Raw genomic sequence first — 23,527 nt, 5'->3', positions numbered from 1 at the left:
ACCCTACTGAAAGGGGGGTGGTAAACTCCAAACCCTTCAAAATTTTGAGTGTGTAATTTGCTTTTTTCATATTGAAGAGGGGGTTTATCATAAATTTCGGAGGGGGTTTTAAAATCAAAAGCTTCCTTAACTGTGCTCTTGGAATTTGGGGGTTGTCGTTTGCATTTTTTTTTTTTTGGTTTTGTTTTATAGCAGAAGGGGATTTAACTGCTAAAACCCCTGGTAGGGGGGTTTAAAATCAAACCCCCCTGGTAGGGGGTTTTAAACGCAAAACCCCCTGGTAAGGGGTTTTAAACTCAAAAAACCTTATCTGTGCTGGGGCAAGTGATGGTTTAGTATTAAAATCTCACCTAAAATAAACAAAATCAAAGCAAAAAATCAGTCACTAAATTCTGATGCCCCTCCCCTGCGGGGGGGGGGGGATTTCATTTCGCCACCCCCACCCCCCACCCCTGGCTACTACCATCATACATGTATAGAGAGAATAAATACAATTGATGCAATAGGATGAATAGGTAATTGGATCACAGACCTATATATTTCATATATATTTATATATATATATATATATATATATATATATATATATATATATATATATATATATATATATATATATATATATATATATATAGGCCAGTGATGTAGTAAAGAGTTGAGTTACAGTACAAGGTAAACGAAGTTTATTATTTTCTTCTTGACGCGGAACACTTGAAAAGTGAACGTGCGTAAATTGTAGATTCTATCTAAAATTCCTAGATCTAAATCTATTGTAATAGTTTATATAGATCTAGATCTATTTACCAATATATTATATACTAATATTGATATCGATATTTTATATTTAGATTCTAGATCTAATCTAGATTTACATTTCATTTGACACTCTAGACTAGAGTCTAGAATCTAGACTCTAGTGTCTCTAGATATGTAGTCTTGTCTAGATGATAGATCTAGATTCTAGATCTAAATTTAAAATGAGTAAATATTAAAATAAAATTAAAAATAGATTTATTTTTTTAGATCTAGAAATAATCTAGATGATTGATTAGATAATTAGATCTAGATTAGATCCAGTGTTGTGGGCTAATCTAATCTGACTTCGACTATGTATCAATTATTACTTAACTTTGACTTTAACAATAAATTTAATAACCTTAGCCACAGAACATTACAAGTTGAATATAGTTGATAACAACATTCAGTTCTATAAAATGATACTTTAAAATGACTTTATTAACCACTGGGAAATCTGTCCAGTCTTCCTAAAACGTCGCTATATCATATAATATAGCCTAAGTCTACTACTGCTATTCAAAACACAACCAACCTACTTCTAACATAACGCCATGTTGGTCTCTTCTTCGCCTAAGTCTACTACGTCATTAGTCTGTCTTACTACGTCATTACTTTTACCGTCGCAAAAACTATACACAATATATTTAACTAACAAAACTAACCTACTCTCTAAACTAGTACATTACACCAGATTGACCAAGACGACCAACTTCACCAAGTACTTCAGTAGTAGTGACACTACTTGATCTAGTACAAGTACACTACAACTACTTGAACTAGTTTAGACTTTGTTATATATCTAGATCCAGTGGCATTGCAACTCATTGATTGAATGAACCATAGTCGCCATAGACCATGACCGACACTGCGATAGGGGCCCACTCGAGCAATTGAAAAAACAATTTTAAGTAAAAAGGTGTTGACTGTAAGAATTAAAATGTATTAAATGTAATTTTATATATATAATAAATATAATTTTACTTAGCAAGTAAAAGCATCCATGGTTATTAGATCTATATCTAACATTATGTATATTATATTATTTATATATATATATTAAAATATTATGTTTCTATCAAAATATAACAAAAATTCGAAAGAAAAATTTTGAAACTTGACAACCTTTTATTTGTCAGCCAGCGTGAAAATAATATTTAGGTGACTTGATTAATAAAGAAAATTTCTTAGCTTTTATATTTTTGATTTACAAATATGATCTATGGATTTCAGAATGTCTTTAATAATACAAAAAAAAAAAGTATAAATTACTTACATTGCCCCAAAAAAGGTCATAGGCCTGTTAGGCTATATGTAGTTGTTGCCAAAAAAAAAGAAAATAAGAGAAGATCCAGTTCAACTCTTCTCTCTAATTGTTGACATCTCTCATGATCTCCATTGATGAAATACCCCCCAAAAAATTGCTATCAAAAAGTTATTTCTGGGTTAAACATATATAATACCAAGCAATGAAAAATCATCAGTTGCCTTGAAAAAACTGCAAGCTTTTAGCTAAGGAAGATCTATTGTTTATCTTTGAAAAAAAAAATCACTGGGGAAGAGGAGTTAAAAATGATCACTTAAATACATTAATAAAGTGCAAGTTTGGTGAAAGAATATTCTGGTAAAAAAGTGCAAACTATTTGGAACTATCTTGTAATGAATAATCCTAATGTGCATGTTGTATCTCATTATACAGGGAACTTATGTTTTGTTTTGTTTTCTTATACAGTAAAATGAAAAGAGTTTCAGCATTTTCAGTGTTCAATAGCAATGTGAAAAAAAAGGTAAACTGTTTTCATCTCATTGTAGAGTTTTCTATATAGATGCAGTTTGAAAGGAAGTGATAGTTGATCTGTTTTTATCCAGGAGAGCTGTGAATGGGAAATGGTGCATGTTCGTCATGAGGCATATTTATGCAAGTAACTTGTGTTCTCTGGGTAGCAGCTTCTGGCAAGTGTTGCGGCTTGTTCGTTTCTATCACCGATTAAAAAAATAATAATATTAAATTAAATCCAGTGGTGAACATAAGGTGCCTGGAGTCTTTGTCTCAAGCAGCAGTTTTCAAGTATCAATATTGAATATATTGAATCAAGTTTTGCTAGTGACCTTATTATATTTACTTTCTTAGCCTTCCCATTCCTTGCTAGACCAAACATGATTTTATTTGGAATGTGGATATTTTGTCCTGTCTACTGATGTGGCATCTTCAACTTTTTGATACAAGAGATCCACACTTGAGATTGTTGCCTTCTTCTGACATTTGATCTACATTTTCCTAGTTGGTTCAGGTATAAATATGTCAATTTGTTGACAAGCCTGTATGTAGACATATAGAAGTATTTGGAGAAAAAAAATGAACAGTGTGGTGGCTAAGTGGCTTCATATCTATTCCACTCATTAGTGTATTGTAGGCCTATATGAAGGTTGCAGTTGCTTTGGATTTAGTAATTGGAGATCTATTTCAGCATCAATATTTCCACTTTGAGCCAGTGAGCTGCCTAATGTCAAGTAAAGTCTCCACCAGGACTTGAACATCATTGATTTAATAGGGCATGTATGTGTATAGGGCATGTTAAATAGTTCTTACACAGTATATCAAATTTCACGTTCTACTTTTTTCATAACCCTTGTTTAAACCATAACATAAGCACAATATCTTGTTTGTTTTTCTTGTACACTAGTAAGTATTTTAAAAATTAAAAAAAAAATATTTTTATTTAGGCCAAAGAAGAGCTAGTGGTTGCAAGACCACCAATCAAACAAGATGATAAAAGTATGATACCTCTGAGAAGGGCACATTCCTCTCAGTCGATGATGGTGAGAAATGAGAAACCAAAAGAATCAGGCAGTGGCTCTAAAAGCAAGAGATTTTTGGTATGACATTGTTCTTCACAAACTATTCAATGCACCTTTTGTTGAGAATTGAAGTTTCTAAAATACAATACACACATTTTGTTTCTATTTCAGAATGCTCTACGAAGTGGTAACATTAGAGAAAGTATGCGTTTGTCCAGCAAAAAAAATCGTCCATCCTCACTGACATCATTGAATCAAGATAGTCCTTTTCCTGGCCTTGCAAACATTTCATTAGCTGGTCCAAAAGTGAACGATGAAACTGTGAAACCAGTGGCAAGAAAAAAGTTACTTGACTGTAAGTTTTATAGCTTTAAAAAAAAAGTAGTCTGCAGTTTTTTTCCCTTACAAAATTGTCATTCTTTAGATAATATTTTTCTCATTTGGTAAAGTCGTGTAGTTTCTTTGTCATAATATTTTTATTTTTTTTTTGAGATTTTAAACTTTCTTGGTCAATTTTTTTTTTTAGCTACAAATCAACTAGCATTGGGAAGTGCAACAGATCTATCAAAAAATGCTCAAGAGCAGAAGTCAGGTGATGAAAATACTACAAGGACTTCAAGACAAAGTGTTGAGAAATCACCAAAAGAAAAAAAAGATGTCACCTCAGTTAAAACTGTAAAAAATGCCCAAACAACACCAGTGTCTTTGAAAGGATCTGCTAAGAAGTCACCAAAAATGACACCGGTTCTGCCGATAGAATCTTCTTGTAAAAATGCACTTAATCACAGCACGCCTATTGCAACACCTAAATCTAGCAAGTCAAAAGATGCTAGTGTCAAAATGGCTAACAGTGAAGATAGAGATGGCAGGAGAGGGAAGAAACGCAAAGATCTACAGGCTTCAAACAGTGGGAAAAAGAAAAGAAAAATTGATCGATCTGTTTTAAAGGTTTTAAGATTACCTTTCATTTCTTTTTATAATTGATATATAATCTCATTAAACACATTTATGTAATTGTAATTACTATAGCTGTAGTGTGTAATTTGATGAATTTACACAAAACACAGCATTGTTCATTACATCAAGTTTCTATTTCTTATTAAAAGAAAGTCATCAAATATCTATATAACCTTGTTTATTGAGTCATTAATATGACTTTGGTATATTATTGATATAACTGGATTTCTTGGTCAGATAATTGAATTTAACATTGCTGATTGGAAAGCACATAAAATGATTTATAGCAGATACTTTGCCCATCATGCTGTTCCAACTCTTTTATAAAACTTTTGCTACAGTTAGTAGAAGTCTTATTTCGTAATCAAATTAGAAATGAAAATTCTGATTATTTTTTTGAAGTATTAAGCACACTTAGACTAAGATCCTTCTATGCCTTTAGGTGTATCAGATTGCTAGCTACACAACCTCTCCCCACCTCCTCTTTGTTGGAATCTGAAAAGATATTATTATGATATATTTTTCTGTTAAATATCTTTTAATTTATATGAATATTTATTTACATTTTTCTCAAAGGCAAGTGTTGCAAACCAAGACCTACCTTACATGTATGACAGTTTTACTGAAGCCAGCAAACTTTTTGAATGCATGATACACCCAGTGAAAACAGACAGATTCTTTTCGTAAGTTGATTGTGTAATTTCAGCAAATATTTAATTAGGTAATACTGACTTATGTCACATTGAAAGCTTAGTTGTATTTTAATTTGCTTATTTTTTTTTTTTTAATTGAAAGAGAATTATGGGAAAAAAAGCCGTTGCTAGTTAAACGCCACACTGCAGACTACAACAAGGGTTGGTTCTCAACAGCTGAGCTGGACAAAATTTTAAGACAAGTAAGAACTTTGTTTAATTGAGCTAAAAACTAAACTTTTTTTTTTACTGTTAAATTTTGATTTTATTTTAAATTAATGACTACAGGAGAATATCCAGTGGGGTGTTAACCTTGATGCCACTTCATTTATTAATGACAAAAGAGAAACACACAACCAAATGGGAAGGGCTCATGCACCTGTTGTCTGGGACATGTATCAGGTAGGTGATCCAAATTCATGGAACATTTTATTTTAAAATCCGAAGCATATTTTTACATGTTCAGATCATCATATCTCAGCCCTCGACTGAGTCATGAGACTGAGAGCTATTTCATTCTCTTTGGTGCTATATAACTTCTTGTTGGACTGCTATGCCTCTTGCAAAACAAAGTAACTCATTTAAAAAAGAAGATCAAATGATTAATATATTTCTGAAAGTAGTGCTTTTATTGTACAGTGTTTGTTTTTTTTTATAAAGCATATCCACATTAGTAATTTATAAAAACTTTTTCTTAAAAAAAATTTAACTTTTAATTTTAAATATTGAGATGGCTAGTTTCAGATCTTTGCTTTACAAAATCATTAATGTTGCAACTATTTACACATAACTATTGGTCCTTTAAAGGCTGGCTGTTCTCTGAGACTACTCAACCCACAGACTTATAGCCGTAATGTATGGAAAGTTCTATCAATACTGCAAGAATATTTCGGTTGCTGTGTAGGAGCAAACATGTAAGTGGGCCACCTTTATTTTTATCTTCTAATTAGTTCTTGTATTTTTTGCCCCATGGAAAGAAGAAGAAAAAAAGATAGTTTAGTATAAGTCTTATAGTATTTAAAAAAAAATCTTTCACTTAGAAAAATGAGAATACAAGTTGAGAGATGATTAAAAGTACAATGAAAATAACATGGAAAAAAAAATATACCTAGAAAAATGAGAATAGAAATAAAATAATAATTTTTTGGTTCTTAAATATGTACACAAAACTACTTTTTTTTCAGAGAATTTCTTAGTTCTAACAAATAAAATCTCCAAACAATAATTCATCTGAAATACTTTTCGATATTACTTTACTTCTTGCTTCTCAAGCTTCTGTACATATTAGTTTACACGTCATTATCAGTACAACTAATTGAATTATGTTTAATTTAGAAAACTTGAATGAGATCAAAGTGATTCATATATTTGAAACGACATCATTGGTTCCTGCTTTATAAATAATGACATTGAAGTTTTTATTCTGTAATCTTCAACTCTCTTCTTCCAGTTATCTGACGCCTCCAGGAACTCAAGGCTTTGCTCCACATTATGATGACATTGAAGCTTTTATTCTGCAACTTGAAGGTAAAAAACATTGGAGACTGTACAACTCAAGGTATGACAATCAATATTTAATATTCAGTTACATTTATTAGCACATTTACAAATATACTGAGTTATAGGTATAACATTAGCAATCACATAAACATATTTATTATTACATTCACAATACAAACTATATTTATGTTGACAAATATATTTATGTTTGCATTTCACAAGTGATTAAAAGAAATGTATGTTTCTGTATTGCGAATGGTGGTTATTTTTTATTTTAAATTTAAATTTTTTTTTCCCCCTAGAAATAATGATGAAATTCTTCCAAGATTCTCCAGTGGTAAGTTGTCTTTTTTTTTTTTTACATGTTTGTAATACAACAATTAGTCTTACACAAGTCTTTCATTGGACTCTGAATTAACATCATGATGAAATGCTTAATAATGGCTCATCATTACTTGTAATTAAAAGCTGCTTACATCTTATTCCAAATTTAACTCCAGTTCAATTAGAGAACAGTATTTACAAAACAAAATATTACTTTGCCATTTTTTTCCCATTGTGCCTTTTTTTCCCCATTGCATTTCTAGTTTTACAATGATAAGTTTTATTTTCTCCATTTTCCAGGTAATTTTTCTCAATTAGACTTAGGAGAACCTATTTTGGATACTGTCCTTGAGGCAGGAGACTTGCTGTATTTTCCTCGAGGCACAATACACCAGGTCTGTTGTTCAATCAGTTATCAAGATGACTTCAACAAATCTACAGAGTTAACAAAAAACATTGCTAAGAAAAAAAGTTTCCACTTTTACCTTTTTCAATCTAAATTCGATCTCTAAATTTGAGAACTTTTAGATGGCAAGTGAAGCGAGATAGCTCTGCAAAAATATAAATGATTCATACAAAAAAAAGGTCAAAGATAATATAATAAATCCAAGCCAACTGCTATACAATCAGAATTATTTATATTACATTACAGCCTAATTTTTTTTTTTTTGGTAAGAGAAATGACAATCTGGTAGTGTATCAACAGAAAAAAAAAAACTTCTTTGATGAACCATACATTTTTATCATATTATTATTTTGCCTATTGCAGGGCAATGCAACAGATGAACATTCCTTGCATATAACAGTCTCTTGTTATCAGATGAACTCTTGGGGAGATCTCTTGCAAAAAGTAAGCAGCTTCTTGATGAAATATGTAAAGTAGAACCATCATAATTATAGTAGTAAAATTTTTAAAAAATTTAATGTATACATTTTATTATGATATTTTTTTATACTTCAGTTACTGCCAGCTGCTGTTGAAATAGCTATGCAAGAAAACACAGAGTTTAGAACAGGCTTACCTAGAAATTACTTGAACTACATGGGTATTGTTCATTCTGACAAGGTAATCTTGTGTAGACATCAGTCTTTTAGTGAGTTTCATGAAGCTTCATTGTTTACAGTTTGGCTCATAATTTTACTGGCTGGTCAGTTTCCACTTAGCAAGTATCAGCAATATTTAGTGGGGGGTTTTTCCTAGTCTGAATCCTTTAGGCCAGTGATGCCCAAAGTACGCTGGGCCGCGACGTGAGTCCATCAGGCCCGTCTAAATGTCGGCACAAAGTGTAGAAAATCCCCCCTTTTTCCAAAAAATTGTAAAAATGTATCTTTACTCACGTTAGGGGCTTAGGGTCCTCTATTTTTCTCCTGATGATAAGTTCCATGACATTTAATATTTTCGCGTTTATGAAATAGGTATCTGAGTGTAGAATGTACATTTTCTACCAGGAAAAGTGAAAGGTTCTTTACTTTTTGTGGAACATGATAATAAGCCAAAATATATGTTTCATAAAGAAAGTCTGGCTATTTAAAAAAAAAACAACATAAAAACGACATTATGAAACAAATATGATGGCATTCTTGGTTTGAGCCGGGAATAAAAGATAGTTAAACTACGCCTAAGGATTGATGGGAATATTTACCAAAAAGAGACAGGAAAATGACTCAGTTGTAAAGCTAGCTACAATGTTGCTCATATTGTAAGCACAGAAATGAAGCCCAATCTTGTTGATATTTTAAGTAGAGAAATGAAGCCATCTTCTGACGCGGGGAAAAAAGATACATTTCAAATATCCCATTTATTATTGAAGCACAGGATCTAATGGTTTCAGGTCAATATCGTTTTTGTAGGCCTACTTTTTTTTCATGTGGCCCGCGACACGAGTGTCGGAAATAAAAATGGCCCGCAGGTCGAATTAGGTTGTGCATCACTGCTTTAGGCAAACAGTTCAATTTTTTTTTAATTTTTAACCTTACATTATTAATTAGTAGATATTTTAAAAAGATTTTTTACATAATCCCGTTTGATAATTTTGTGTTCAATTAATTTGTATTGTGGACTGGACTTTTTTTTTCCAGGATATTCCAGAGAGAAAGTCATTTATTGATCAAGTAACATCTCTAGTGACATCACTGATGGAATATCTTCCTGTAGACTCTGCCTGTGATCAAATGGGAAAACAATTCATGTTTGACTCCATGCCTCCAGTGTTATCTGAAGGTTAGTGACAGTGGTTATCCTTTGTTCCCTCTATCCCAATAGCTCTAAGTTGTTCCCTAGATAACACTGGTTATAAGTTGTTTCCTCTTTGACATTGGTTTTAATTTGTCACCTCTATAACATGGGTTATCATGCCTTAGCTGATGGTGAATGTTATGATATATATTTATTAGTTCTAATACTTTATTACTACCTAGTTCTCTAACTTTGCTTGACTGTGAATCCAATTTGTTAAAAAAAAAACTGTAGGCTCCTAATAGCAGCTCATGTAAAATCTCAAACTTCAGTAAACAAGTGCAATTTTACATTCAAATATAGATATTTTAAAAAGAATACAGAATCCCTAATTCAACCTGGCCATGATGGGAGAAACATTTGTTAAAGAAATACAACTTTTTGACATGTTACAATGGTTTCAGGTGAAAAAAGTTGCAGCATCCATGCAGCAGGAGAGAGATGGGATCCCATACTGAAAAGAGTTGTGGGGGTGTCTGAACTCCAGCCTGATACTGCAGTGAAGCTGATAAGGAGGTCTGCTGTTAGGTGAGTCGACTAGGTTTTACTCTATTAACAAGTCTATCTAATAGAAATTTCTCTCTCCAATACTTAGATTTTCTTTTACTTGACTTAGTGATTAGCTTTGAATGTCTCTGTTATCCAGTCTCAAATTGTTCTTCACTGTTTTTATTGTCATGTGATAAAACATGTTAATGGTGGCCATTAAAAGGGGAAAGATGTTTTGTTACACACTTGTTCTCAAATAACTTATAGCTTGTAGATTAGTAGATTTCTCCTCAGCCTCATCTAATGATGACTGAGCTATTTAAATGTCAGCCCTTACATACAATCAGTCTGACTGATTCTAACAAACTGGCCAGTGTTAGGCTAGCCTACGCTATGTGTAGTCAGTCATGACAAGTCATCCAAGAGAAAATACACACTGCCTTGGTTTGTCAAGCATGTAGATCTACTCTTAATACATATTTTTCCTTTGCTTACAAAATTTAACTGCATAGACCTAGATCTATTTCTTTTACGAGATTGTTAACTTTACTGAATGGTTTTCCATTACACAGTAAGTCAATAGATTAAATTAATGGGTTTGTGTAACAAATGGTTTTTCATTACACAGTAAATCAATAGATTAAATGAATAGGTTTGTGTGATATCACCTGACCATTTTGGATGTCAGAAAAATTATGGCAGTAAAACATCAATTACTAAGTTATTATTGAAAATAAAATAAAAAGAATAATCTATTAATTTTCTGTAAATCAAAACATAGATTATATTAAAACCATCAGAATTTCCCTTTCCTTTTTTGAAATGTCAATTAGTTCAGAAAATATTTAATTTCAATAAAATTTTGAGTTAGTTTAAAGTATCTTGAACAACTACCTTCACTATGAAACATCTTGTCAACTTATTTTCTTTTATTTTTACATATACTGGTATTCACTTGATTGTTCATTCAGTGATGGGAATTTACCTGAAATTTACTGAAATTTCATTGGGCCCATTATTGCTATAAAAAAATAAAGATCTACATCTAGTACAAAGAAGTATGCATTTTCTGTGTATGTGTGCAATAAAACATTCAATCTAATTAATTTTACATATTTTTCATTTGGGTTGCAGCAACACATCAGGTCACAATTTTTTCTAAGTCTGTTCCCATCACTGTTATATACTTCAATTTGCAAGCTCAAGTTTAGTTTTTAAAAAGGTTTAATGCATTATTGTTGTATATTTGTATTTGTTTATTTATTTCCAAATTCGTTCTGAATAACACAAGACAGTGACCCATTTCTTTTAAAGAATAAAATGCAAATCTTCACAGTGTATTAAATGAAATGTATTTTTTTTGTTTATGATACACATTGGCACAACTGAGTCCAAATGAAATTGTAAAAGAATTTAGTTTTTGAGATGCTTTTCAAAGAACTCAAACATTCTTGAAAAACTCAAGTTGTAGGCCTCCTCGTTGAAACTTTCTTTATTGGTTTTGTTAGCAAAAGCATGTCCAGCATCATAGGTGTAGAACTCATGGGGCACTTTGTATTCTTTCAGCTTGGCCTGAAATGCCTCATAGTCTGCTTTGCTGGAGAATCCCACAGCCTGGTCTTTCTCTCCAAAGTGACACTGTAGTGGTACTTTTATGTTGCTGTAGTCACATGTAAGGTTAGCTGGGCGAGGGATGCCATAGAAAGGTGCAGCAGCATCCACGCTGTCATATAAGGTCACCACTGCTATGGAAAGTGCTCCCCCTTGGCAGAAACCGGTGGCACCTACCTTTTTAATGCCTTTAGATTTCAGATACCTATTAAAAAGAGTTTTTGAATTAGTCAGTACTTTTTAGTAATAGCTATTATTTACTATTCTGAATTATACTGCCAGCTGATATCTATTGTTACATAAGTTAAAATGGTTGGCACTTGTAAACCATTCACCATGGGAATGGGTGAACTGTACAATTCTGCCTCATAGATCTCTACGCCTTAAAAAAAATTTACTTATCAAATAATGAAGCAATAAGATTTATTATACTGTAGCTTTTTTTTTTTAAATACTGATTTAAAAAAAAAAATCATTCAGACAATGTTTACCTTGCACATGCATCCACATCTTGAACTGCCCCTGGCCAGTTGAGGTCTTTGCTGTAGTGTCCAGCAGTCTCTCTATCTAGTGCCACCTTTCCTCTGTACAGGTCAGGCACTAGAGTTACACAATTTGTTTTCTCTCCAATAAGTTTAGCTACATCTTTAATATTTTGGTTTGCACCCCACCATTCCTGAAAAAATACAAAATATTTACCATCTTTAGCAAAAAAAAAAGTTGATTTGTGTTTTTCTATTTTTTCTTATCACTTTTCTAAAAATCAACTATCTTAGATCATAGTCTAGGGGAGCAGTTTCCAAACTTAACAAAAATTTGTTGGGCTATTATGTTAGTTCTAAATGTTTGAAGTGTTAAAATTCTTTAGTTACATTTTATCAATTTCCAGTATTTTAAAGTTACTCAATTGAATTTTAGAAAAAAATGGTCTGGGAAAAGTATGGCTTTGTTTCATTTCTTCTTTTGTTCAGAAATTCAAAATGTATTTTCTAAAATGTCTTACTTGAATAACAATTATGGCTGCCTCTGCTGTAGAAACATCTCCAAACACAAATGCAGGACAGGGTCCAAGGGGGTTTTCAGATGGGGCTTCTATTACTGTGCTTGCCATGGTTTAACAATTATCTGGGAAGAACATTGTAATTAATAAAGACTTATACATTCTGATCAAATAGACAATCTGAGAAGTGATAGCATAAAAGATCATGTTCAAGCATTAGAACATTATAACAGATATATCTCAACACTGTTTTAAATACTATTCTCAATTATACAATTCACAAAGTTAAAACTGTAAGTACTACAGATTCTTTAAGTTGTCTTGTTACCTTTGTCGATAAAATTGCTGATAATGAAAGTGACTAAAAAGTGTATGGCCACAAGCAGAGCATAGATCACTCAGCTATATCTGTATGTTACTCTCCCAGCACAGACTTTTATAATTATACTTTGAAATAGACTTGTGACTTAGTATTAACTTCAAGTGATCTTAAGATATCTTTAGCTTGAGAATACTTTGGCTCAATTTTCTTATTGCATCTCATCATGGTTTGTTAGCCTAAAGATATCACTTCTTTTTTTTCTATATTGTTTGATGTTCTTGTCAAAATGTTTGTTTGTTTACTTAACAAAAGCTTCATTTACTGACTAGAAGGGGTTACCTGTCACACTGACATGCAAAGTCATATCTTCATGTAAAAAGTTACAACTACACTGCTGGCTAAATTGGTTGACCTACTTCTAGTGGATGTGTGTGTGTGAGAGAGAGAGAGATGGTCATTCACTGGGGGTTTTGTCACATGTGGGTAATAGTAGCTGCACTTACCTATATTCTTTATTTGTTTTTCAAAAGGAGTTTATGTGTGTGTGTGGAAGAGGGGGGTCATCAATGGAAATAAATAAAAATAAATATTTTACTAATATTAGTGAAAAAGTTATCTGTTAAATTTCCCCCCCCCCCCCCCCCCCCCACCAATTTTTTTTTAACGAAATATCCTTAAAAAAAAATGTAAGGTTGTTGTGTGGCAAAAATGTGTTCAACTTTGTAGAGATCTTTCCTAAGTTTCCGTTTATTCTTTGTAATAAATAAAATGAATATAACACTGATTCCCTTACTTTTAATGTAGGAAATCCCACTAAAAACAATTCATGTACCATATATTACTTTTTGTATTACTTAAGTTGCTATGCATAAACCTCTAGATAATGTTATTGTATAATGAACTTGATTGCATAATTATTATATTAATTATTTGCTGCATGTAAACTCTTATGTAATTATTTGTGAGTATTTGAAATTAAAAACTATGACCTGAAACAATCCTGAAATGTCCTCCTACACTTAGTAGCACCGCAACAAGCTATTTCAAATGTACATTACTGTATTCTGTATTTATGTTTACATTATTCAAAATGTTCTGTTGCAGATTGTTGACTGAAGAAGAGAAGGTCAGGGTCTATTACAATGTAGAGAATGCAAGAGTTTACAGAACAGGAGAACCAAACTTCATAGAGATCACAGCAGAAGTAAACATTTTTTTTCTCTCAATTTGTTTTGTATTATTTGGTTTAAAAAAAAAAAATTTTTGTACAAAGTGGCAAGTGATTATGTAAGTATCAGTACCAATTGTAAATTTCAAATTAATAGTGACTACAAGGTTAAAATGAATGTAGTGGAAAGAGAGAATTTTTTCTTATCTGCATTTTTATCATGGTGAAAAAAAAAAGTAAATAACTCTCTGATGAAAGCTAAGAGAAAGATCAAAGTATTCAACAAATCTTTCTGCTGCTGTTGTACATTTCAGCTATTGTGTTTTATACTTTTGTTGTACTGTTTCACTTCTTATTCAGTTATTATTTCTTTCTGTCTGATACTTAGATGGCTCCAGCAGTTGAGTTTTTGATAAATGCTTACCCAGAATACACCAGTATAGAGAGTTTACCATTAGAGAATATTGCTGATCAGGTTGGTATATTTTTTTTTTTCATGTTATTTTCATTGTAGGTTTAATCATCTCTCAACTTGTATTGTTATAAATATTATATTTATATATTTTTTTCCTCTCTCTAGTTAAGTATAGCAACAATTTTGTATGAAAAAGGCCTTCTGATAACTGGAGAACCACTTGAGACTACTTATGACGAACCAGGTGATGATACTGATGAAGGAGATTTGTAATGCATGACAATTCAGTTGAGGGCTGAATGAAGTATGGTGCTGTAGAATGTTGCATGTTGACAATTACTGTCTGTGACCATTTCTCAAGCTTGTTCATGAATAAGTGTGGAGAATGAGGTGATAAGACAAGTGGGGCATGAAGTATGACTAGCTCATACGTTGACCCCCATTATTGCTTGTAACTTGATGTAGTGCTTTGTTGTTGACCATGTGCACCATCAAAGCTTGCCATTGTTTAACCCATCAATTCAACAAATTACTTTAATTGCTATTCCAGTATAAAGCAATCTATTTGTTTTGAATTTGAAAGCAGCCAAACAATAAGTTACCAGCCAATCAAAAAATTAAAAACCAATGAGCAATGACAAGTAAAATAAAGCTTCTTCTCTCACACTATCTTCTTTAGAAAGGACTGCTATTGGGGGCTTTCCTTGCAACTATACAGATATTCTATTGCATCCTTTTTCTGTCTTGTCTACTGTAAATATTCATTTTTGTAATTAAATATTTTGATCGTTAGCATTTTAGTGAAATGTCAATGAATTTAGACCCCCCCCCCCCCCTGCCTGTACTATTTCAATGTTTTAAAGAAATCATGTTTGATTTTGTTCTTTAATATCAGAATGGAAATATTCTAAATAATTTTGTTTTACTGCTTCTAATTCTAGATTCGTACAATGAATTGTATTGAATCTATTTTAATTGAAATTAGGTAAAAATGTTTTTACATTATTTTTGTTTCTATTATGGTACACAATGGTGTTGTGATTACACTAATGTATAGTGTCTAGTCTGCCTGTTGCAAATATAATAATTTGTAACACATTCTTTGCAGCTTGTATTTACTTTATACCATCTTAAAACAACAAACAAATTTTTATGATTTTTTTTTTTAAAACAGATAATAATGGATGGTGTAATATGTTTAGTACATTGTTTTTTTTTTATGTGGTTATTTTAAAACTTTATTGTAGTTGTCAATATGGTTTTGGGCTTAAAAAAAATGTTTGAGCTAATTTATTTTTTATCTAAGCAGTAGTAAAAGTAAAGTAGATGCAACAGAAATTTATTTTACTTCTTGATTATTTTTTTTCAATGATATATACAACTACCAGTGACAAAGATTGTGTTGTGTGTGTACTTCGGTCCATTCTGAGATAATCATTTTTAAGCATCATTGGACAAATCCTTGAAGTTTGAGGCGCCATCTTAAAATATTATCACGTCTAATACTGTAACATTTCTTATCATTTACTGTTTAGTCATAAAATCAGGAAATTGTACAACTTTTTATAACATAGGATCTGCTAAGCTACGATAAGAAAACCGAAATTTATTATATACCTCTCTACTGAAGTATCATGAAGCCAAATCACTTCATCAAAATTAAAGGAACTGGTAGAGAAAAGACTAAAGCCTAGTGATGTGTTTGGCATTAATCTTATCAATCTCTGCTTAAAAAATGAAATACCATATTTTTAAATATTGCAGCTACCAAACTAATGGACAATTATAATTTATGGCACCTCAGTGTGAAGTAATTAATAATTTATATACGATATAAACAAGTTGACCATAAATTAGCTTTAAATTCAACAACAAATATTTTCTTAGTTTTGCTTTTTTTTTATATTCAAAGATTATTTGTTTGGTGTAATGCACAAATTGTTAGATAAATTTCCATACGGACAATAAAGATTATTATTATTATTAATCATAAATTAAATCATTAGATCTACCTAGATATATCTCAAAACAAGCTTCAATCACTGCTCAACTGAATTTGCAGATTGAACTTTTTTAATCAGTGCATTCTCAATTTGAACACAAATTTCATTAGAATAAATAATAAATACTTTATTAACTAAAAAATTAAAAACATTTCACATCACTCTTTACATAAAGCTGTTGTTTTTTTTTTTAAATAAATGTTTATAAAATCTTCACAAGCATTGATTTTCCTAGCTTTGATTTTTTTTTTGGGTCATAAAATTTGGTTCAGAATATATAATACACTAATTATTCTAGTTTTGGCTGTAGTTTTCATTGTCATATGCACATTGCGCCGTCTCCCATTAGCCCAAAAAAAAATAAAATTTTAAATATATTATTCAACAACTAGCAATCACCCATGCACTATTTAAAATCCTGAGAACTAGCGAATCTGTGAAAGATGAACTACGAAGTAGCAAGGGATTACTGTAGTAGACTAACTTAAACTACTACCTACTTAAGAAGATGGTTTGATTAACAATTATTGACTTGATTTGATGTTAGAAATCTTTCTTAAACTGAGGCCTTCTGAATACTCACTCATATACCAGCAATTGTTTATAACAGTGATGCCCAACATAAATCGATCTCCGGCCATTTTGATTTCCGACACTGGTGTCGCAGGTCACAAACGAAAAGGTACAAAAACAAAATGAAATTGACCTGAAACTATCTGATTAGAAACCGGTGGGTCTACTACTTACATTAATTAATGGGATATCATTATCCTTTTTTTTCTTGAGTCAGAAAACAGTTTCATTTCTCTACAAACAATATGAGCAACAAAGTAGCTAGCTTTACCAATGACTCATATTCTTGTCTCTTTTTGGTAATTATTCTCATCAATCCTTCAATCTCTAGGCGTAGTTTGATAATCATTTTATTCACGCTCCGACCAAGAATGCCGTCAAAGTTGTTTTATAATGCTGTTTATATGTTGCTCTTTTTAAAAATATGTTGGCTTATTATCATGGTCCACAAAAAAGTAAATTTCCTTTCACTTTTTCTTGTAAATTCTACATAGAGTCCCATTTCATAAACACACAAATGTTAAAGGTCATGGTACCAATCCATCGGAGAAAAATTGGTAGCCCTAACGTTGGTAAAGAGACATTTTTCAACTTTTTTTAAAGGAGGTAGCAGATTTTCTACACTTTGTGACAACATTTTGGCAGGCCGGATGGAACCACACTGCGGGCCTGATCTGGCCCACAGGCCGTATATTGAGCATCACTGGTTTATAAAAATGTGAGAGTAAAATGTACAAATCAATTTATTCACATGAAAGTGATCACAAATAGTTCATATCACATGTCAATGAAAGACAATTTATTGAATAAATATTAAAATAAGTTTTAAGTATATACACAAGGACACTTGAAAGTACATTAATATTGTCACTGTAAATGTTTTAATTAACGCAGTATTCAGTCAATTGTTTTATATTTAACAATTGTATTTAAAATACTAGAGTAAAATCACTGAAATTGTCTGTTAGCTACCACAGCTATTTAATATAGGCGCTTAATTAAATGAAAATAACGTATTTATTATCTTTTAATATAATAAAAGAAAATGTTCTTGCAGAAGCAATAGTAAATCCTCTTAGGTCTTGTTGAGCTCCAAAAGATTTGCAGCTAGTTCCCTGAGATCTTTTCTGCAAATTTTTCCATTAAGGGTGAGTGGAAATTTGTCTACAAATATGTAATACTTAGGAACCAATGGGTAAGACAAAAATATTTTACAAGCAAAAGTTCTGAGCTCTTCTTCAAATGCTTCCAAGCCTTTAAGTGAGACAATTTTCTCACACAGTGATTTTCCATAGACAGTTTCACATGTCTGTTTTTGGGTGCTGCCATTTTGTAATTTAGGTGTTAAACTATTATCACAGACTGTAGAGGTCATATCTAAGTTTTTATTGCTTGCAGCTTTGGGTTTTAAATGTCCCTTGCCAGCAAAAACTCCTGCCAGGTCTTTGATCAGAATACAAGCACATATTTCATTGTACAAAACATCATCAGGAACACCAACTACCACAACATCCTCAACACTTGGAAACTCTTTCAGTTTTTTCTCTAGCCAGCCTGGATACAAAACACTAGTACCTCTCATAATACAATCAGACTGACGGCCTTCAACATAAAGTTTACCATCCTCGCCAATAGAGCCTGCATCATCAGTGCAGAACCACCCGTCCTCCAAAAATGCTTTTTGGCAAGCAACTTCATTGTTTAAGTAACCTTGACAAAGACTAGGGCTCTTGACCAGAATTTGTCCAGTTTTTCCTTGATCCAATTCCTAAACAAATTAGAAAAAAAAAATTACATTTTATTCAAGTTTATCTCTGAAACAATACTATATAGAAGGGAATTAGCTTTAAAAATCATAATTGGTCTATTTTAGTTTATGAAAAAATGTTTAAAACTATAATCAAAACCTTGTTTCATTTTTTTTAAATAGTATATTTGTAGACATTTTATAAGGATAGCAAAATAGTCAGAGAAAAGAAATTTGGTATTAATGGGTTATAAATGTTCTATAAAAAAGGACATAAAAATTAAACAAGTTTTAAAAGATTTGATCTAAGTAGAATATTTCTAAGAAGAAATCTGAATTAAAATTTACAAGAATTTAGATATAATATGTTACATGTTTTCTTTACGTAATCATTAGATATTTTGGGAAAAAAAGTTTTATTTTTTAAGAATTTCAAAATTTTTTAGATACCATCAAAGAATTATAATTTAAAAACAAATATGTATTCAAAATGGATTATAAATATAATAAATTTGTTTTTATACTTAAGAAAAAAAATTAAGACCAACATGCCCTAAATAGAATTACAAAAGAAAGCTCTTACAATTATGATAAATTTGATGAGCCATGTTATAAGATCTGTAATATATTCCTACTAAAAAAGTATAGTGGAATTTCAATTGGTTTTGAATGCTTGAAGACCCTGTCCTGCTCTATGTAATTAATAACATTTAAGGTAAACTTATTCTATGTAAATAGATAATTTACCTGGAAATCTTTATCAACAATTTTAACTGTCACACGATAACCTGGACATCCAGCACATCCCTCTTTGTAAGTGGAGGAATCTATTATCCTATGAGTGGAAACTAAATTACATTCTGTTATTCCATAATTTATATCCACAGTATCACAAAGTTTTCCAATTATGTCCAATGTACCTTTCTTGACAGGCTGTCCAGCTAAACAAAGACATTTAGGTTTCCAAGAGGAATTTTCCCATAAAGATTTTTCACTCAGAATACTATTTACAACTAGCGGTGTCAAAAACGCATACACTATTTTCTCACTAATAATTATTCTCCACAACATTTCTGGCAAGTTTTGGTATGGACCGTTGTGCATGTCCAGAAAGTAGCGAGTCACACCGCAAGATAGATACCACTGAGGATATCCCCCTGCCCAGCCTAACTGCGAGCAGTTCAAAAAGTGGTCTCCTGGTTTTAATGGCTCAATGGCCTTCACTTGGCAGCCAAAAGCACAAATGTTGGCATGAGAGAATTTGACAAGCTTTGAATAGCCGGTGCTTCCAGATGTGGTCATGACTGTAACTAAATCTGAAGGGGATACTTCAGCGACAAAGCTTGGCAAGTTGGGATCTTTCATTAATGTTATGAAATCTTTAGTCTTGTCCACTTTATTCCTACTGCACACAATAAAATGTTTCAGGCAAGGAAGCTCCTCAGAGTGAAAATTATTATCACTGCCCAATGATATTTCTTTAACTAGCAAACTGTGAGCACTATGATATGCATCTGGATCCACTATCACTGCCAAGCTTTGAGAAATCCTTAACGCCTCTCTGAAATCTTCTCCATCTGAACGCAAAACCTGGCCATTCATTGAGGTTGCGCCAGACAGGGTTATTCCAAATTCACATACAACACGTTCCAAAGAGTTAGGTAAGGTATTGCAAATTATATCACCTTTGCCAATACCTAAATTTCTGAGTTTATGTGCAAATTTTTTTGAGCAGTCATAAACTTCCTTTCTAGTAAGAACATTCTTTTCACCACTAGGGTAAATGCTCACAAATGCTGGTAAGTTATTATCTTCAGTAGAGGCCCAATATTTAAGAATTTCAGTGACTGTTTCACCTGGCACTGTGATTTCACAAGTCATTTTAAACTGGAATACAAAATATATTATTTTACAAAAAAATATGTAGACAAAAGGGTTAAAAAAAACACAATAAAAATATTAAATAAATTTTTAAAAATATTCTAAAGTGTAAAATTATACAAAAACTTTCAAGCTAAAATTTTTGTATTAACTGAAAACAGTAGTGAATGTAAGAGTTACATATTATTCATCTAAATGCCTTTACCAATTTGGTAAGTTGAAATTAATTAACAGAATTTCATATTTATTCATATCAAAGAATCACAAACTTTTAATTTAGTCACATTATTGGGACTAAGTAAGGTCCTTACCTAACAGCAGCCTGCCTTGGCTGATTTTTTTCTGTATTGGAAAATTTCCTAGAGACTTATAATTTAATTAGAAAGCTTTTGTAAACTCACTCGATTTGTCTGTCTTTTGAAATCTTGTGAATGTTATTTCTGCCTCTATACATTCTTGGATCAAGTTGAAACTTTGCACAATTATTCATTGTCGATGATAACACATAAACATAAATCAATGAAAAAAAAAACAATTAGTTAATCATTTAGTCGTAATTAATTATATAATAAAATTTTGTTTTATATAGAGACAGAAGGGGCTAGCAAGCTGAGGGGAGATAAACCTAGTGAAGAGAATAAGGACGTTTGCTAAAATTTTTAAACTACCAATAGACTATAAATATAAACCTTCTAGGCCTACTTGGAAATTTCAGTGGCTAAATATTTTCATTTTCAAACCTAACTTCTCTTATAATTGGTTGAGTTTAATTATAATTTTTATTACATTTTAATTGAAAAAAAAACTTGTATATAATAATATATAACTAAAAACAATAGGATATTATACTACAGCCCATAAATATATAAGTCATATAATCCCATAAGAAAATACAGTACAGTAGGGCCTACTCAGTAGGCTAGTGAGTATATTATATATATAGCCAAGCCCAGACAATGCAAGCATTTTTAAGGTCTTGATTTAAGTTTTAGAATTAAATTTAGAAATAGATCTATAATAATCTATACTATAACTATATATCTCGAATATAGTTAATAGTAATAGCCTATTATTTATAATATAAAATAATAGATTTTTAATAGATTAATACTAATACTATTAAAAGGATGTATTTCATGTATCATGTAATTTTCTTCTCTTTTCAAGTAATAGTAATGACCATCTGTACTCTTATTTGACTACTATTAGTATTAGAATTATATCTAGAATCTAGATCTAGAATTCTAGATCTATATTCTATATAATAATAATAGTATTAATATATAGTCTATAAGTATAATTACTATAATGTCTATATATATTATATATATTCTATATTATAATATATTATATTTATTATATATATAATAATATTATATATATTAATAATAATATACTTTAGTTTAGAGTTTAAGTTTAGAGTTGAGTCTAACTTATTAGTAAATATTACTAATATTATTATTAGTAATACAAGATTATGAATCATTTTATGACATCATAATAAATGATCATTTATAACATAACATGATAAGATTCAAGATATAGCATAAATAAAGATATTAGAATTATGTATTATGCGTATACTAGATTCTATACTTATTTCTTACTATATATATTAAATATATATATATATCTAGATCTATTCTAGAATCTAAAAGCCAACTAGTCCAGATTTCCAACACGGAAAAATTGATCCAGATATTGGACAAACATCACTAGATCTAAAGTCTACAGTAAATACTATGGGAAATGTTGGATTGGAAGAGATGTTGTCACTGAAGGAAGTTATATGCTGACGAGAACGAGTCCATGGCAATATTTAAGTAGAGATAGGCCTATATTTATTTATTTTTTAAATATGTAAAAACGACTATTACTAGCCCTACTATCCAAACCAAATTAAGGTTCAGTCGATACAGATCTTTTTTTTTTTACTGCCAAATATTTTACGTATAATCATAGAATCTGATTTAGTCTACTGATTTAGTCTTCGATATAGAGGTCACGATCGAATAAACTCCTTTAGGCCTATAATAGTAGGCCTATATGTCAAGCAGGCTATATCCTAACATATCCTATGCCTATGTCTTGTCAGTGTCCGAATTTAAGTGGATCATCAGCGTTTTTTTTTCCATGCATGTGCGGTCTCCAACTTACGGTCAAAGAGTATCCAATAAAATGTATCCAAAGTTTTCGAATAAAAAAAATGAAACTCATGAGCAATTTATATAAAACCAGACTAGATTTATATACTTACCTCAAAAATATGAAATGTAAAAGTAATCGCCTATTCTTCAATAAGAGAACCGTGAGATGTATATTAGCCTATAATTTATTATTAGGGCCTAACTATTTATAGATATGTGCCTAACCTATTCATTCAAAGACTAGATATAGAGACTAAAAAGTACAGATAGGCCTATAATGCCTCGGCGATACAAAATTTAAGAGGATGGGTAGCCTATAGCTAATAAGTCATTTCGCTATCACAATGCGGGCACCTACTAGATTCTACGCGTTGTTTCTTTGTGCAACGATTTTAGTAGGCCTACGTATATAGGCCTATAGGTCTATATATCTTTTTTTTTTCTGAACAAAAGACGAAATGTCGGTCAAAATGGAAGATTGCGAAAACACACAATCCATTGGTTGAAATGCATCCTAAACAATCAAACGTTTACAGATATGCTAATATTGCTAATATATGGCGCGTGATGTTAGTTTGAATTTCACGATTCATAAAGATCTTTAAAAAGATTAAATGTCTTTTATACAGTGGTCTCTATTAAACTATATCTCTATTAGACACATGACAGTGTTTTATATTTCGCATATTTTTTTCCGACCCAGTTAATAAACTCGAAAAACATCCGTGTTAGAAGTCCACATTGTCGTGGTGAACTTGCTCCGTGACGGAGCAACTTACGAGTACTTGTAGGCGTTGAATATGAATAACCTTTGACCCCCCCTCTTCCCATTAAGTCGAAGTGGGAGTTGTACTCTTACGGATCTCTT

At 31.2% G+C, this 23,527-nt stretch overlaps 3 protein-coding genes across 10 annotated transcripts; 1 reads left to right on the top strand and 2 right to left on the bottom strand.

Annotated features, from left to right (window-relative positions):
• Positions 1 to 677: 677 nt before the first annotated feature.
• Positions 678 to 16,464, top strand: LOC106070561 (ribosomal oxygenase 1-like). Of its 5 annotated transcripts, none has more exons than XM_013230492.2 (19): positions 678 to 724; positions 2,528 to 2,582; positions 3,520 to 3,672; positions 3,766 to 3,949; positions 4,121 to 4,542; positions 5,128 to 5,234; positions 5,347 to 5,446; positions 5,532 to 5,645; positions 6,051 to 6,157; positions 6,694 to 6,801; positions 7,046 to 7,080; positions 7,368 to 7,462; positions 7,837 to 7,917; positions 8,029 to 8,133; positions 9,147 to 9,288; positions 9,708 to 9,831; positions 13,830 to 13,929; positions 14,282 to 14,368; positions 14,474 to 16,464. In XM_013230492.2, exons 2-19 carry the CDS (start codon positions 2,532 to 2,534, stop codon positions 14,579 to 14,581), a joined length of 2,223 nt encoding a protein of 740 aa, XP_013085946.2. In that variant the 5' UTR covers positions 678 to 724; positions 2,528 to 2,531; the 3' UTR covers positions 14,582 to 16,464. The 5 variants fall into 5 exon arrangements, with proteins under 5 accessions (XP_013085946.2, XP_055879338.1, XP_013085949.2 ...); XM_056023363.1 differs by lacking the exon at positions 678 to 724 and adding an exon at positions 754 to 772; XM_013230495.2 differs by lacking the exon at positions 678 to 724 and adding an exon at positions 1,595 to 1,714.
• On the bottom strand, positions 11,128 to 13,169 carry LOC106070563 (protein usf-like). Of its 2 annotated transcripts, none has more exons than XM_013230500.2 (4): positions 13,065 to 13,169; positions 12,407 to 12,528; positions 11,895 to 12,079; positions 11,128 to 11,608 (listed from the first exon to the last, which is right to left on the bottom strand). In XM_013230500.2, the coding sequence occupies exons 2-4, from the start codon at positions 12,512 to 12,514 to the stop codon at positions 11,206 to 11,208; spliced, it is 696 nt and encodes a 231-aa protein (XP_013085954.2). In that variant the 5' UTR covers positions 12,515 to 12,528; positions 13,065 to 13,169; the 3' UTR covers positions 11,128 to 11,205. The 2 variants fall into 2 exon arrangements, with proteins under 2 accessions (XP_013085954.2, XP_013085953.2); XM_013230499.2 differs by lacking the exon at positions 13,065 to 13,169 and adding an exon at positions 12,732 to 13,046.
• On the bottom strand, positions 16,413 to 23,527 carry LOC106070562 (2-succinylbenzoate--CoA ligase-like). 3 transcript variants are annotated; one of them, XM_013230497.2, is made up of 3 exons: positions 22,770 to 23,527; positions 19,379 to 20,518; positions 16,413 to 18,652 (listed from the first exon to the last, which is right to left on the bottom strand). In XM_013230497.2, exons 2-3 carry the CDS (start codon positions 20,510 to 20,512, stop codon positions 17,960 to 17,962), a joined length of 1,827 nt encoding a protein of 608 aa, XP_013085951.2. In that variant the 5' UTR covers positions 20,513 to 20,518; positions 22,770 to 23,527; the 3' UTR covers positions 16,413 to 17,959. The 3 variants fall into 3 exon arrangements, with proteins under 3 accessions (XP_013085951.2, XP_055879340.1, XP_013085952.2); XM_056023365.1 differs by lacking the exon at positions 22,770 to 23,527 and adding an exon at positions 22,120 to 22,469; XM_013230498.2 differs by lacking the exon at positions 22,770 to 23,527 and adding an exon at positions 20,824 to 21,342.

The sequence above is a fragment of the Biomphalaria glabrata genome, chromosome 3 (genome assembly GCF_947242115.1).
Source record: "Biomphalaria glabrata chromosome 3, xgBioGlab47.1, whole genome shotgun sequence".
Classification (NCBI taxonomy): Eukaryota; Metazoa; Mollusca; class Gastropoda; family Planorbidae; genus Biomphalaria; species Biomphalaria glabrata.
This window is presented reverse-complemented; position numbering and strand designations above follow the sequence as displayed.